Genomic DNA, 13,998 nt, shown 5'->3' with positions numbered 1-13,998 from the left:
GGACTGAGCCTTTGAGGGACTACCCTCACCTGGCCCAATTCTCTGTTCCTTCTTTTGGAAAATTAAAAAAAAAACGAGAGGGGAGGATTTCCAGCCCCCCGCTCCCTCCCCTTTTAGTCGCCTTCTACGACACGCAGGGAATACGTGGGAAGTATTCTTGCTCCCCTATCCCCAGGGATAACACATACACATATATATCTATATATATATATATATACCTATACATCTCAACGTATACATATATATACACACACAAATATATACATATATTCACATGTACATAATTCAAACTGTCTGCCCTTATTCATTCCCGTCGCCACCCCGCCACACATGAAATGAAAACCCCCTTCCCCTGCATGTGCACAAGGTAGCGCTAGGAAAGACAACCAAGGCCACATTTGTTCGCATTCTCCCTAAAATTTAATGAAACTCTCTTGCCCCAACTCTCATTTGCCCACTTTTTCACCTCTTGCACTGTTCTCTTGACCTCCTGCTGCTTTCTTTTATACTTCTCCCACTCATTTGCACTACTTTCCAGCAAAAATCATCTAAACGCCTCTCTCTTCTTTTTCACTAACAATCTTGCTTCTTCATCCCACCACTCACTACCCTTTTTAATCTTTTTTATTATTATTATACTTAATCACCATCTCCCACATCAGCGAGGTAGTGCAAGGAAACAGACGAGGAATGGCTCAACACACCCACATACACATGTATATACATAAATGCGCTACCTCGCTAACGCGGGAGGCAGCGACAAAGCAAAATAAATAAATAAATATAAAATAACATATTCATACTTGCTGCCTTGCCCATACACATTTCTAAGTATATATACACAAACATATATACACATGTACATATTCATACTTGCTGCCTTCATCCATTCCTTTTGCCATCCTACCACACATGAAATAGCATCCCCCAACCAGAGAGGTAGCACCAGGAAAAGACAAAAAATGACACCTTCGTTCACACTCAGTCTCTGGCCATCATGTGTAATGCACATGCGTCTGAGGAAACCATGGAAAGTTTTGTGGGGCCTGGATGTGGAAAGGGAGCTGTGGTTTCGGGCATTATTACATGACAGCTAGAGACTGAGTGTGAACGAATGGGGCCTTTGTTGTCTTTTCCTAGCGCTACCTCGCACACATGAGGGGGAGGGGGATGTTATTCCATGTGTGGCGAGGTGGCGATGGGAACAAATAAAGGCAGACAGTATGAATTATGTACATGTGTATATATGTATGTCTGTGTGTGTAAATATATGTGTACATTGAGATGTATAGGTATGTATATTTGCGTGTGTGGGCGTGTATGTATATACATGTGTATGGGGGTGGGTTGGGCCATTTCTTTCGTCTATTTCCTTGCGCTACCTTGCAAACGCAGGAGACAGCGACAAAGCAAAATAAATAAATATTTTTTTTTTTTTTCCTCCAAAAGAAGGAACAGAGAAGGGGGCCAGGTGAGGATATTCCCTCAAAGGCCCAGTCCTCTGTTCTTAACACTACCTCGCTATCGCGGGAAATGGCGAATAGTATGAAAAAAGAAAAGAAATATATATATATATATATACCCTCCTGTATGTTCAGGCCCCGATCACTCAAAATCTTTTTCACTCCATCCTTCTACCTCCAATTTGGTTTCCCACTTCTCCTTGTTCCCTCCACCTCTGACACATATATCCTCTTTGTCAATCTCTCCTCACTCATTCTCTCCATGTGACCAAACCATTTCAATGCACCCTCCTCTGCTCTTTCCATTACACTCTTTTTACTACCACAGACCTCTCTTACCCTTTCATTAGTTTCATTGCTGTTTCAACGAGGGAGCACCAGGAAACAAATGAAGACTGGCCCATCCACTCATATACACAATAAGGTACATAAAATACCCATATATGCACATATACATACATATACATATCAACATATATGCATACATATTCACACACGCTTACCTTCATCCATTCCTGTTGCAACTGCGCTCCACAGGAAACAGCATCGCTACCGCCTGCTTCAGCGAGGTAGCGCCAGGAAAGCAGACAAAAGAAGACCACATTCGTTCACACTCAGGCTCTAGCTGTCATGTGTAATCACTGGAACCACAGCTCCCTATCCACATCCAGGCCCCACAGACCTTTCCATGGTTTAAGCCAGATATTTCACATACCCTGGTTCAGTCCATTGACATCACATCGACCCCGATATACCACATCGTTCCAATTCACTCTATTCCTTGCACACCTCTCATCCTCCTGTACATTCAGGCCCTGATCACTCAAAATCTTTTTCACTCAATCCTTCAACCTCCAATGTGAGGAGGAAGGTGGATACGTTGGAAATTAAATGTTTGAGGACAGTATGCGGTGTGCTGTGGTTTGATTGAGTAGGTAATGAAATGGTAAGAGAGATATGTGGTAATAAAAAGTGTGTGGTTGAGAGCCGAAGAGTATGTGCTGAAATGGTTTGCAAATATGGAAAGAATAAGGAAGAAAGGTTGACAATGAGGATATATGTATCAGAAGTGGAGGGAACAAGGAGAATAGGGAGATTGGAGACTGAGCGATCAGGGCCTGAAAATGCAGGAGGGTGAAGGGCATGGACGGGATAGAGTGAATTGGTACAATGTGGTCAATGGACTGAACCATGTTATGTGAGGTGTCTCGGGTAAACCATGGGAAGTTGTGTGTGGCTTAGTTGTGGATTGGTAGCTGTGGTTTCAGTGCATTACACGACAGCTAGAAAATGATGAGAGCGGATGCAGCCTTTTTTTGTTTCTGGTGCTACCTCACTAACATGGGAAACAGTGATCAAATATGAAAAAGAAAAAAAGTGTGTTTGTGAGTTTCTGAATGGAGAAAATTTGGAGGAAGTGAAGTGCTTCAGAGACCTGGGAGTGGACATGGCAGCAAATTTGGAACCATGCAAGTGGAAGCGAGTCATAGGGTGGGTGAAGGTTCTGGAAGCATTGAAGTATGTGTGAAATAATAAAAGGGCAAAATTGGGGATGTTTGAAGACATTGTAGTCCTAATGAAGTGTAGGTGTGAGGCATGGGCTAACAGGGCTGATGACGAGGGTGTGTGGAGGAGGGTAGATGAGTTGAAAATTAAATGTTTGTGGACAATATGAGTAAAGGCCATGTAATTAAGTAAGTAATAAAGTTAAAAGAGAGGTATGGTACCATAATAAAATGATAATGGCTGAGAGAGCTGAAATGGGGAAGGGGGGTGAAATGATTTGGACACATGTATGGAATGAGCAAGTGGAGGTTGATAAAAATATATATAATATATATATGTCAGAAGTGGAGGGGCCAAGGAAGAGATCAAATTGGAGATGGAAGGATGGAGCAAAACAGATTTTGACTGATTTGGCCTCAACATGCAGGAGGGTGAAAGGTGTGTATGGGTCAATGTGCTGAACCAGGGCATGTGAAGCAGCTGGGGAAAACCATGGATAGGTCTGTGGGGCCTGGTTGTGGATGAGGTCTGTGGTTTCGGTGCCTCACTAATTACAGCTAAAGAACGGATGTTATTGAATGCAGCATTTCTTCGTTTATTTCTGGTGCTACCTCGCTTACATGGGAAACTGCATAGCTAGCATGGGTGGTAACAACTGCTGTATATATAATTAAGAAATAAGGTAAAAGACATGCATGGGATAGAGTGAACTGGAACAATGTGGTATACATGGGTTTATGTCCTGTCAATATACTGAACCATGGCATGTGAAGCATCCGAAGAAAACCATGGAAAGGTCTGTAGAATCTGGTTGTGGATAGGGAGCTGTGGTTCAAGTGCACTATACATGACAGCTAAAGAATGGATGTGAGCAGATGCAGCCTTTCTTCAGCTGTTCCTGGAGCTAACTCGCTAACGCAAGAAATGGTGATCAAGTATGAAGAAATTATGTACATAAGCTGTAAAAGATGCTAAGGAATTCTCCCTTTGTCCAAAGCTGATGCCAGTAAGTGATCTAAAGGCATTTAGTATTTGTATTTATGTTTGTGGTGCAGGAAGTTAATGTCATGTGTCATATTTATTATGGCTGGAGTTCTGGTTAGTGGAAATGACTGACCATTCATGATTATGGGAGGATGGAGGGTGAATTCTTGTTTGTACTGGGTTAAGGGATAATGGTGGATTTCTGTGGGGATGCAGACATTGTTTTGAGTAAACTAATTTTTAAAATGTGTAATGCATTATTACAATTTCGTTTTTGCTTAAGTAGTATTAGGGCAACCATCTGTTTTGAGTAAACTAATTTTTAAAATGTGTAATGCATTATTACAATTTCGTTTTTGCTTAAGTAGTATCAGGGCAACCATCTGCACATGAGAGAACTTTCAAAGAGTGACATGGATGTATTTGGAGTTCATGATAGAAAAGAGTGAAGGGGGTGAGAGAAGACTTCTTGGAGAACTCCAGTGAAGTGTTTGGATTTTCGAGGTGAAGCCCTTGTAAATGACTGGCTTGGTGGCCAGCCATGAAATTGGCTTACAGTTTTTTCTCATTTTTGCAGAGTGGTGTTAAGTATTTTTTGTGAGCACATGTCAGGAAACAGTGCCACGTGCCCAGAAGGTATTTGCAGTTACAAGTATTGTTTAGGAGGGGCAGTAGATGGTTGAAGCCATCCAAGATATGTTATGTGAGGTTAACGTCAAGTGTGGCAGTAGAGTGATTGGGCCTAAAGCCGTGATGTGTTGAAGAGGGTGGGACATTTTAGATTACTTACATATATCAGTTTTTCTGGGCTTCTGCATATTAATGACAGTAGTGACATAGGACAATAAGAAGGAAAATTGTTTGTTTGGTTGGTTTCCAGATGGGTACTTCTGTTGGCAAGTCTCTAAATGTGTGCAATGCATAACATGGATGGCTTAGGTGAGGTGCCTGAGGACTGGTAAAATATCTGTATAGTACTACCATATAGCAACATGGGAGACAAAAGTGAGTGTTCAAATCACAAGAAGTATAAGCTTGTTGAATATACTTAGTATGTTGTATGAGAATGATGATTGAGAGAGTTGTGGCATGCAAACAGCATCTGGCTGACAAGGAACAATGTGGCTTCAGGAGTGCTAAAGCATATGTGGACCAGGTGTTTGCTTGAAGAGTCTGTAAAAAGTACTTTGAGAAATACAAGGATTTGTATGTGGCATTTTTGTATCTGGAGAAAGGACATATATTTATTCATATAATTATCTTAGGACCAATTTCTATGAAAGAGTACTGGAGTTACTGATGGCCTTTCTAAAAGCTTCTGCAGCCCAAGGCTGCACTATTTCCCATTGCTGAGAAATGTAGACTGCTTTGGAATAAGAAGTTCTTTACGAGACTTTTACTCCCAATGATATAGCCTTGTTAAAGGAGACTTTTTACTTCCAGAGCAACCTTGAGTAAGCAGAGTCCAGAAATACCTGAGAAAGGGAATGGTAAAGTTGATGAAGATGCTATCTGGAAAGATAAAATATAAGGTGTGGGAAGAAAGCTATTTCTGAAGGTGAAGAGAAAGTAAAGCATGTGTGGGTAGAGAGGAGGGTAAGTGGTTCTTGGTGAAGGTGCGTTTGTGGCAAGGGTATGAAAGATCAACAAGGCTGTTTTATTTCTTCATGGATGGGATGTTGAGGGAGGTGAATGTGAGGGTCTTTGACAGGGGCAGGTCTGCAGTGTGTTAGGGGTGGGGGGACCGGGTGGTAAGTCAATTGCTGTATGCTAATGAAAACGCTTTGGTGGTATACTAAAATGAAAAGGCAAAAGATGGAGTCTGAGTTTGGGTAAGTGTGAGAAAGCAAAAAATTGTGAGTTAATGAGTTAAAAAACATTAACTTTTACATTGGAGAAACATGTTGGCTGGAGTGTGAAATGAAAGCAGATAACCTGGAAAAAGCAGAGTTTGAGATGATGGAAATGGACATAACAGTGGATGGAATTAAGTAAGCTGAAGTATTTCATGAGGTGGGTGCATTGGGGATGTGTGGAAAGAGAGGTCACTCTTTGTGAAGGCAAAGATGGGTATGTCTGATGGTACAGTAGTCCGACAGCAATATAAGAATGCAAGGTGTAGGCTATAAATTAACATGCATGGAAAAGGGTGAATGTATTAGAAATGAAATACTTGAAGACAATGAGCTGTAAAAGGAAGGCTAATCAAGTAAGGAATGATAAAATAGGAGAGAGCTTGAGCAGACAGATGAGTATGATTAAGAAAGCTAAAGAGGGTGTGCTGAATTGGTTTCGACATGAAAAGGATGAGTGAGGAGAGACTAAGAAGCATTACATCAGAAATGGATGGAACAAGTACAAGGGGCACACGCAGGAAGGTGTAAGGCATGCATGGGATAGGGCAAACTGGAGACTTGTGGTATACAAGAGCAACATACAGTCAATGGGCTGAATCAGGGCATATGAAGTAGTCAGGGAAAACCCTGAAAGGTCAAAGGTCTTGGTTTTGTTGCATTATAAAAGACAGCAAAAGAGCAGTTGTGAGCACATGACCATTTTCTGTCTGTTCCTTGCATTACCTTGCTATGCAAGAAAAGGTGAACAAGCTTAAAAAAATGGGTGCTTTAAAACTCCAACCACATGCGGTTACACTGCAAGCATAAAGTCACCTTTAACAAGGAAGTAAAATCAATGAGGTCCTCACTCAAAAGGAGTCCATCCTCTCCCTACTCTAGCATGGAGTGCAGCCTTGAAGCTGCAGGAGCCCTATACTATAAAAGGGATTCTGGGGGTTACATAATATGTGCACACAGGCAAGCATGCATGTACATAAACACACAGAAATTGCACTACAAAAAGCATACAAACATACGCATAAATACATACAATCATACATATCTGTCCTAAATTCTATCAAAACTGACTATATGCATGTTTGCTAGCTGCTGACCTGTGCAGGTCTATATGCTAGTAATGAACCTGTACTAGGCTTAGTGTGTAAGCATGAACCTAGCCTTGCTTACAAAGTTACAGATGACCTATTTACTAATTAACTTTCAACTATCCTGGTTAATGGTAATCACAGTGAACCTGATCAAGCCACCAACACTCAACATGTAGCCTGCATAATTCACAGGCGATCAATGTGCACCTGACCGCAATGTTTAATTTTCACCTGGCTATTACTAGCAGTTGGTCTGTTCCTGGTTGAGTTACTAGTAGCAAGCATGTAAGTAGCTGAATTACTAGCATTCAGCGGTTATTTGGATCATTACTTACCAACAAAGTATACTTACTAGTAACCTACACAAACATGGCCAACTGGGATTAAGCACTGCAATTAGGTTTTAGTAACATCAGGACCATACAAATTTAACTAAAAAAATCTCCATCAGGACCATAAATATTCAGACACCTTTATCTCAACATTCTGAAACAACTGTAGCAATGCCAGTTCCTGGAAAGGTACCAATTTCCATTCACATATGCCTACCTAATTATTTCTTCCATTAACAGCTCTAAAGTTTTACTCTCTTTTAAAAACAGTGTTGACATCACCACTGAACTTCTATTCAAATAATACATTCAGCTTTCTGAGAAAACAGGTTATGCAAGCAAAAAATTTAATTATTCTTTTCTCAATCATACTGTATTCCAAAAAAAATTATCAAATATGAACGTATAAAGTCCTCATGCACTAGAGATTTTTCTTTGCTGAACCTGTTAAAACTCAATAAAATTTTGACATCAAGGAAATGCAAATTATTCACATAATTTTTGCCAAAAAAGGCAGGTCTTTCAGCAGTTGGCTGTCAGCAATTTTATGAGTACAGGAACTAATTGCATTTAAACTGCAGCAGTCCTTTGTGTGAACATGCACTATTTACAATTATACTGAGGATTTCCTTCCTGGACCTAACTAGATTCTCCTGAACGACATATATCTGGTCTTGCTGCAAGAACATTTCCCATCTGTGCCTGACATATGAGTAATCTGTCTATGCCTAGACTGGATGAGGAAATGTTTCAGTATTTTACTGTAAACTGTCCTCAACTAACCTTGTTCCAAGTAATCTACTTGCATTTACATAAGTTTCTATTTTACCTGTAATCTGTACTTCACTGACCTTGTTCCTATTAAACTACCTGCAATTACCAACTCTTATAAATAATCAATGCATGGTTTCACTGATGGTGAACTACTGTTTGTCAAGTATGGAGAAAAGCAACACTAACACTACCAATCCTCTCACTTCTCCAGAGTATAAAATGAGCTTATAATCCAACCATCTAAGCTCACCTTGCAATGAAATTCCTAAAAACAAAAATGAAACTAGCAAAGAAAGTTAAACTTTTAGAATACAATTTTACCATCAGTTCACCATTCAGTAAAAAATTTCCACTTGACCCATGGGATATCTAAAAACTATTTTTAGCATAAAATAACCAAATGAGCAACCAATAATACTCTACAAATGGCAAGCTGGGGTGTCCAGTAAGAGCAAACCCTACTATCTCCTAGTTGAAATTTTAGCACCCTAAAGATCAGAAGCAGTATGTTAAATGAGGTAAGCTTCGTAGAAAGTAATTTGAGCATGGACTGAAACTATTCATCATTAATTTTCAAACAGCATATTTTTCTTGCATAGCTTATTTGCTTTTTACAAATAACAATCATAAGGAAGAAAAAGTACACACTGCTACAAAATTTGGGGTTCCATGTCCTGCTCAGTACTAACCCATGTTAGGCAAAGTTAAGCAAGTGTCTACAAAAGAAAGACCTTGCCACCTGGGCATGCTTTACTGAGACATCACATTGTGCTGCTCAAGCCACATTTTGGAAGAACTAGTAAATTTAGGCTAACAGCAATATAAATACACACTAATCTCCCACAAACCCAGACAATCAGGGAGTTAACGAGAGCCATTTCACAGTACCACAAAAACTTTTCATGGCTACCTACACTTTGGGATGTCTACTGGTTAATTTAATATTAAAAACAACACATAATTTTATCCCACTACAAGCTAAAATTTCCATGTAATTGCTTCACTGAAGTTAAATTACAATATCAACTGCTAACTCTGGGTCCTGGAACTTGTGCCTTATTATCTATCATTAACAATAACTAGCATGACCAAAGCAAATGTTCCAAAAGATAAAGTAGTCGACTATCAATAACATAACTTGCATACATCTATATCTACACTCTCCATAACACCACAGTAAATATGCCCCTGCAGCTTGTGGGCTGTTACAACAAAATATAAGAGATAATAATCACTCCCTAGTTACTTTCATATTATATTACAAATCACATCTAATTCAGTGTCACAGGAGACATAACTTAGCTGCATTGCCAGTGCAAAATTCTACAAAATAAAAAACAAAAACAAAACATACATTATCAAATCAACAAATTCTTCCATTCAATCTTATCAACAATGCCATTCATAAAATCCTGAGGTTACATACTTCTCAGCGAGAAAATATCCAACAAACATTCTCTTTTTTAACATGCACCTTCATTCAATACACCCTTAATTGGCTAATACATGTTACAATATATTTCTTTATGCTTTCTCCTAAATTTGACAAAATGGCAGATTATAGCACTCCACCTACATTTAAGGCATAACCAAACAATATATATGGACTCTACCCAAGATAAATTTTGGCTCAATTATATTGTGTATCCAGTTCAAACATTCAATGGCACAACTGTTAAACAGAAACCGTTCTAACATTAAAAAGTTTAACCATCTGATGTAAAAATCTTATTGACATCTACATACTGTTATATGAAACTACCTATGCAAAACAATAATTTCCAGATATATAAATGAGTTTTAATGTAAATATACTTCTATTTTGAGCTATTTAAAGTCAGAATGAGAGCACTGCTCTTCATCACTGCTTTGAAAGTCATCATAACCACGTTACAATGAAGATGGTGTATTCTGTGTTACTTTCATCTAATTTCAATACATTATTACCTAAAAAATTATACTTAGAGACATCTGCTCATTTCCAAAGGGGAGTGAATATGGAACTATGAAACCACACTCAGACTGGGTATGGCATTAACTAGTGGAGCATCTCATGACTTAAAGCATTCAGAATGTCAAATGATGAGATCTGGATAGAAAAACTATGCAGCTATACATGGAAGGATGAGGCTTAGCTAAAAAGAATGAGATAGGCAGAATATGCTGATAGACCATATTCATAGTACGAGGCCTGCTGATGAAAATTAAATTCGTATAATATACAAGTGGTCATGAAAAGGAACTTCAATGCACCCTAATGTGACTAACATAAATCATTATGTATAAAGGCTATCTTAAGAGTATATTTTAAGGCCCAGTACAAGAAATACTTACAAGTTCACAAACTATAAATGATACTATGACAAGTAAATAATGGTAGCACTAACTACTAAAGTCAGTTACCAACCATGGTTTATATCATTGGTGAATACCCAAAACCAGAGTATGTAATAATGGGCATTCATATTTTCATGTGACATTTTCATGCTCTATGACACAGAAGGTTGTGTCCTTATTACCTCCATATTTCCAATCAACTGTTGATCAGGAGAAAATATACAGATCTATACTTTCAAGTCTTCTTGCACAGACCTGGTCCCAAATAATAACACCCATATGTCAATGATACAATTTCATTACTCTCCAGAACAGTTTCCAAAAACAGGAGGCAATGGTTGTGTCTGCACAATGCTGCTGTAGTTCAAGCTAATGTTATGAACAAAGAAATAACAGCAGCATGGAAGGGAGCTATCAAGAATCATCTCCTAAATGCCAAGAGGTTAATGTTTCCAGTTCCATGTGGACTGTTGTTGCTGCTGTCGTTGTTGCTGCTGTTGTTGTTGCTGTTGTGGCTGTTGTTGTTGTTGTTGTTGCTGCCGCTGGTGATGGTGCTGATGACTGTGTGACACTGGAGGAATGGAGTTGCTGGTGTCCATCTGCTCATAATGACCAGATGAAGATGATGAACTATCAGCACCATTAGCAAAGTTAAAGGGATTCTGCAAGGCTCGTGGAGAGAAAAGACCACCAGAGTTTGGTGTATAAGGCTTACGTGGAGAACGTGCCTTCACCACACTGGGACGTGCCATTTCTTCTAGGACAGATGGTGCAACATAGGTGAACCCCTGAGAATGAAATGAATTTTGATACATGTTAACATATCTCACATACAATATTTCATGGATGTCGCCAGTAATGAAGAATCTATTTCTACTGCTACTCTGAGATTATCAATGTAGTTATTTGCAATCACTCAGATGAGTAAGAGAAAGAGATTGGTAACCTTATCAATACAGTGGGTCTACATGAACATATCACTAATATCATTTTTAATGTTGAAGGCTCCAGTCACAGACAAAAGTGCACATCAAGGCCAGGCCTTAAGTGAAATAAAGAGAGAATTATAAAGTGGAAAAAGAAAAGACAAGGGAAATGTGCCAGGTCATAGGTACTAGGAAAGACAGGAGAAGGTAGAGATTTCCAAAGCTTCGATGTGTAGGGAAAGAAGCAGGTATCAAAATGGCCCACCCTTGAGAGAATTATAAAGTGGAAAAAGAAAAGACAAGGGAAATATGCCATGTCATAGGTACAGGGAAAGACAGGAGAAGGTAAGGAGTTCCAAAGCTTCGATGTGTAGGGAAAGAAGCAGGTATCAAAACGGCCCATCCTTGAGTTGCCGAAGGCCACACAATGATCATATGACACAGCAGCTTGCCAAGTATTGCATGCTCTAGCTAGTGGTGGGGGCACACAAGCAACCAGCTCTTGGGAATAAAAACCAAAGAAATACCTATAGAAGGGGAAAAGTGAACCAACACTAGGTGTAGGGCAAGGGGGTCAAGTCTGGAAGTTAACCTGGGACAGTTTATAGGTTGGACCACTTTCAAATTGACTCTGTTAAGTAAGGATACAGAGCTAGAACCAACCCAAATGTGAGAGAAGTGCTCCATACAAGGACGAATCAATCCCTTGTATAAACAGAGCAACTGTTCTGAAGAGAAGAAGTTTCGACATCTAAACAGGACACCCAGTTTCTTAGTGACAGACTCTAACTATTCCTGTAGTGTGGGGTTTCCAAGAAAGAGTGGATTTTACAGTAATACTAAGTATGTTAATTTAGTCAAGAGGTGGAATTACAGAACCATCAAGGGAGAGGCAAGACGTGTGAGGAACTTTTGATAAAGAGATGGGAAGAAATTAGGTCTTAGAGGCATCAAACTTAACAAGATTTCGTCTACCCCAGTAAGATATCCTGTCCAAGTCTGAGTTTACAGAGGGAGCTGTGTCAAGACAATATGAAGATCGAATGAGAGAAGAGGGAGCAGAAATGAAGGGGGTGGATGAATGCAGTGTTGAGTCATCAACGTATGAATGCACTAGATTATTTGTGGAGGAGAGGAAATCGTTGAAAAAAAGGAGGAAAAGTGTAGGGCACAGGACAGAACCTTGAGGGACACTGCTGCAGATGGAGAAAAGAGGGGAAGATGATCTATAAACAATCACAGAGACTAATCACCCAGAGAAGAAACTAAATTTGAAGGAGCAAAGTGAGAGAGGGAAGCCAAAAGCTGGAAGGTTAGAGATGAGACCCTAATGCCACACCCTGTCAAAAGCCTTAGATATGTCAAGGGCAACTACACATGAATCCCAAAATCTTTCAGGGATGATGACCAGACATAAGTAAGACAGGAAAGAATACCAACACTGAATCTCACCTTATGTAAGCCATACTGGTGATCCAGAAGACTGTAATTTTCAAGGTGTTTAAGGATATGGGAGTTGAGGACGGTTTCAGACTTTGGAAACAGTAGACGTCAAAGCAATAGGATGATAGTCAGAGGGGTCAGAATGGTTACCCTTCTTAGGGATGGGATGTGTCAATGCTTGTTGCCATGGAAAAGTTTTGGTTTTTCAGCAGAAACAGAACAGACGAGCAAGTACAGGTGCAAGTTCAGAGGCACACTTTTTCAGTAAACAGGGATGGATGCCATCAGGACCATAAGCATTGCGTGTGTTAAGAAAAAGAAGTGCTTTTCTTGCTATCCAAAAAAAGATTACAGGAAGAGGCACAGGATTAGTACAAGGAACATCAGGGAGTGAAGGAATGTTAGTCATCCATGGTGGAGTTAGAGGAGAAATGGGAACCAAAGAGGGTTGCTTTGTCAATGGAAGAGACACCTATAGTACCGTCAGAATGGAAAAGTGAAGGAAAGGTAGAGTGACAGACATTGTTAGAGATGCCCTTAGCTAAAGACCAGAAAGACCTATCAGTGGATGATGAAGAGGTTATCACATATCCTTTGAATAAAGGAATGCTTTGTCTCATGGATAAAATGCTTGCAGCGATTATGGATAGTGATAAAAGCTGAATGGGAACCACTGGAAGGAGAGTTTTTCCAAACCTGCTATACCTGATCCCTTGTCTGAATGGCCTCAGAACAGGATCGATTGAACCACTGATTGGATGAAGTCGTCGTCTTGGAGGAAGAGGGGATAAATACTTCCATTCCCACAGGAACAACCTGTGCTATGCGTTTGGAGGAGAAAGAAGCATCACCACACAAGAGACAGTAATTTACCCGAGAAAAGTCAGAAAAGAAGTGACGTAAGTTATTCCAGTCAGCTATGTGCAGGTGCCATTATTTACACTTAAAAGGGGCTGCTGGAAGAGGAGGTGCCATTAGAATAGATACATTTATGAGAGTGTGATCAGATGAAACAATTGGGGGTGAAACTGTGTACTTACAGCAGAATGGACCAGACGTGAAAAACAAATCCAGATTAGGAGAGTGGTCACAGTGGTCAGGTACATGGGTAGGGTGGGATATAATAAATCATTGAGAATGGAGAATATGAGGGCTTCAATCCCTCCACTATCCGTATGGGAGGAATTCAACCATTCCCTATGGTGAACTTTGAAATCCCCAAGGTAGAGGATCTCAGCATGTGGGTGAAAGGATACCACAGTCTCAGAGCAGGAATTTAGATAGTCAAA

General features: G+C 39.8%; 2 protein-coding genes across 5 annotated transcripts in view; one reads left to right on the top strand and one right to left on the bottom strand.

Annotated features, from left to right (window-relative positions):
- LOC139757755 (ribosomal protein S6 kinase beta-1-like) overlaps nucleotides 1–13,998 on the bottom strand; it is an 87,763-nt gene that overhangs the window by 223 nt on the left and 73,542 nt on the right. For both annotated transcript variants that reach the window (XM_071678524.1, XM_071678525.1), the window contains one exon: nucleotides 1–11,128. This exon is cut by the window's left edge and continues 223 nt beyond it. In XM_071678524.1, the coding sequence (XP_071534625.1) occupies nucleotides 10,784–11,128 (345 nt within the window). In that variant the 3' untranslated portion in view covers nucleotides 1–10,783. The remainder of the gene's footprint in view (nucleotides 11,129–13,998) is intronic.
- The window catches only part of LOC139757756 (retinol dehydrogenase 12-like), a 146,758-nt gene that overhangs the window by 87,586 nt on the left and 45,174 nt on the right, over nucleotides 1–13,998 (top strand). The window lies entirely within an intron of this gene.

The sequence above is a fragment of the Panulirus ornatus genome, chromosome 28, assembly GCF_036320965.1.
Source record: "Panulirus ornatus isolate Po-2019 chromosome 28, ASM3632096v1, whole genome shotgun sequence".
NCBI classification, from domain to species: Eukaryota; Metazoa; Arthropoda; class Malacostraca; order Decapoda; family Palinuridae; genus Panulirus; species Panulirus ornatus.
This window is presented reverse-complemented; position numbering and strand designations above follow the sequence as displayed.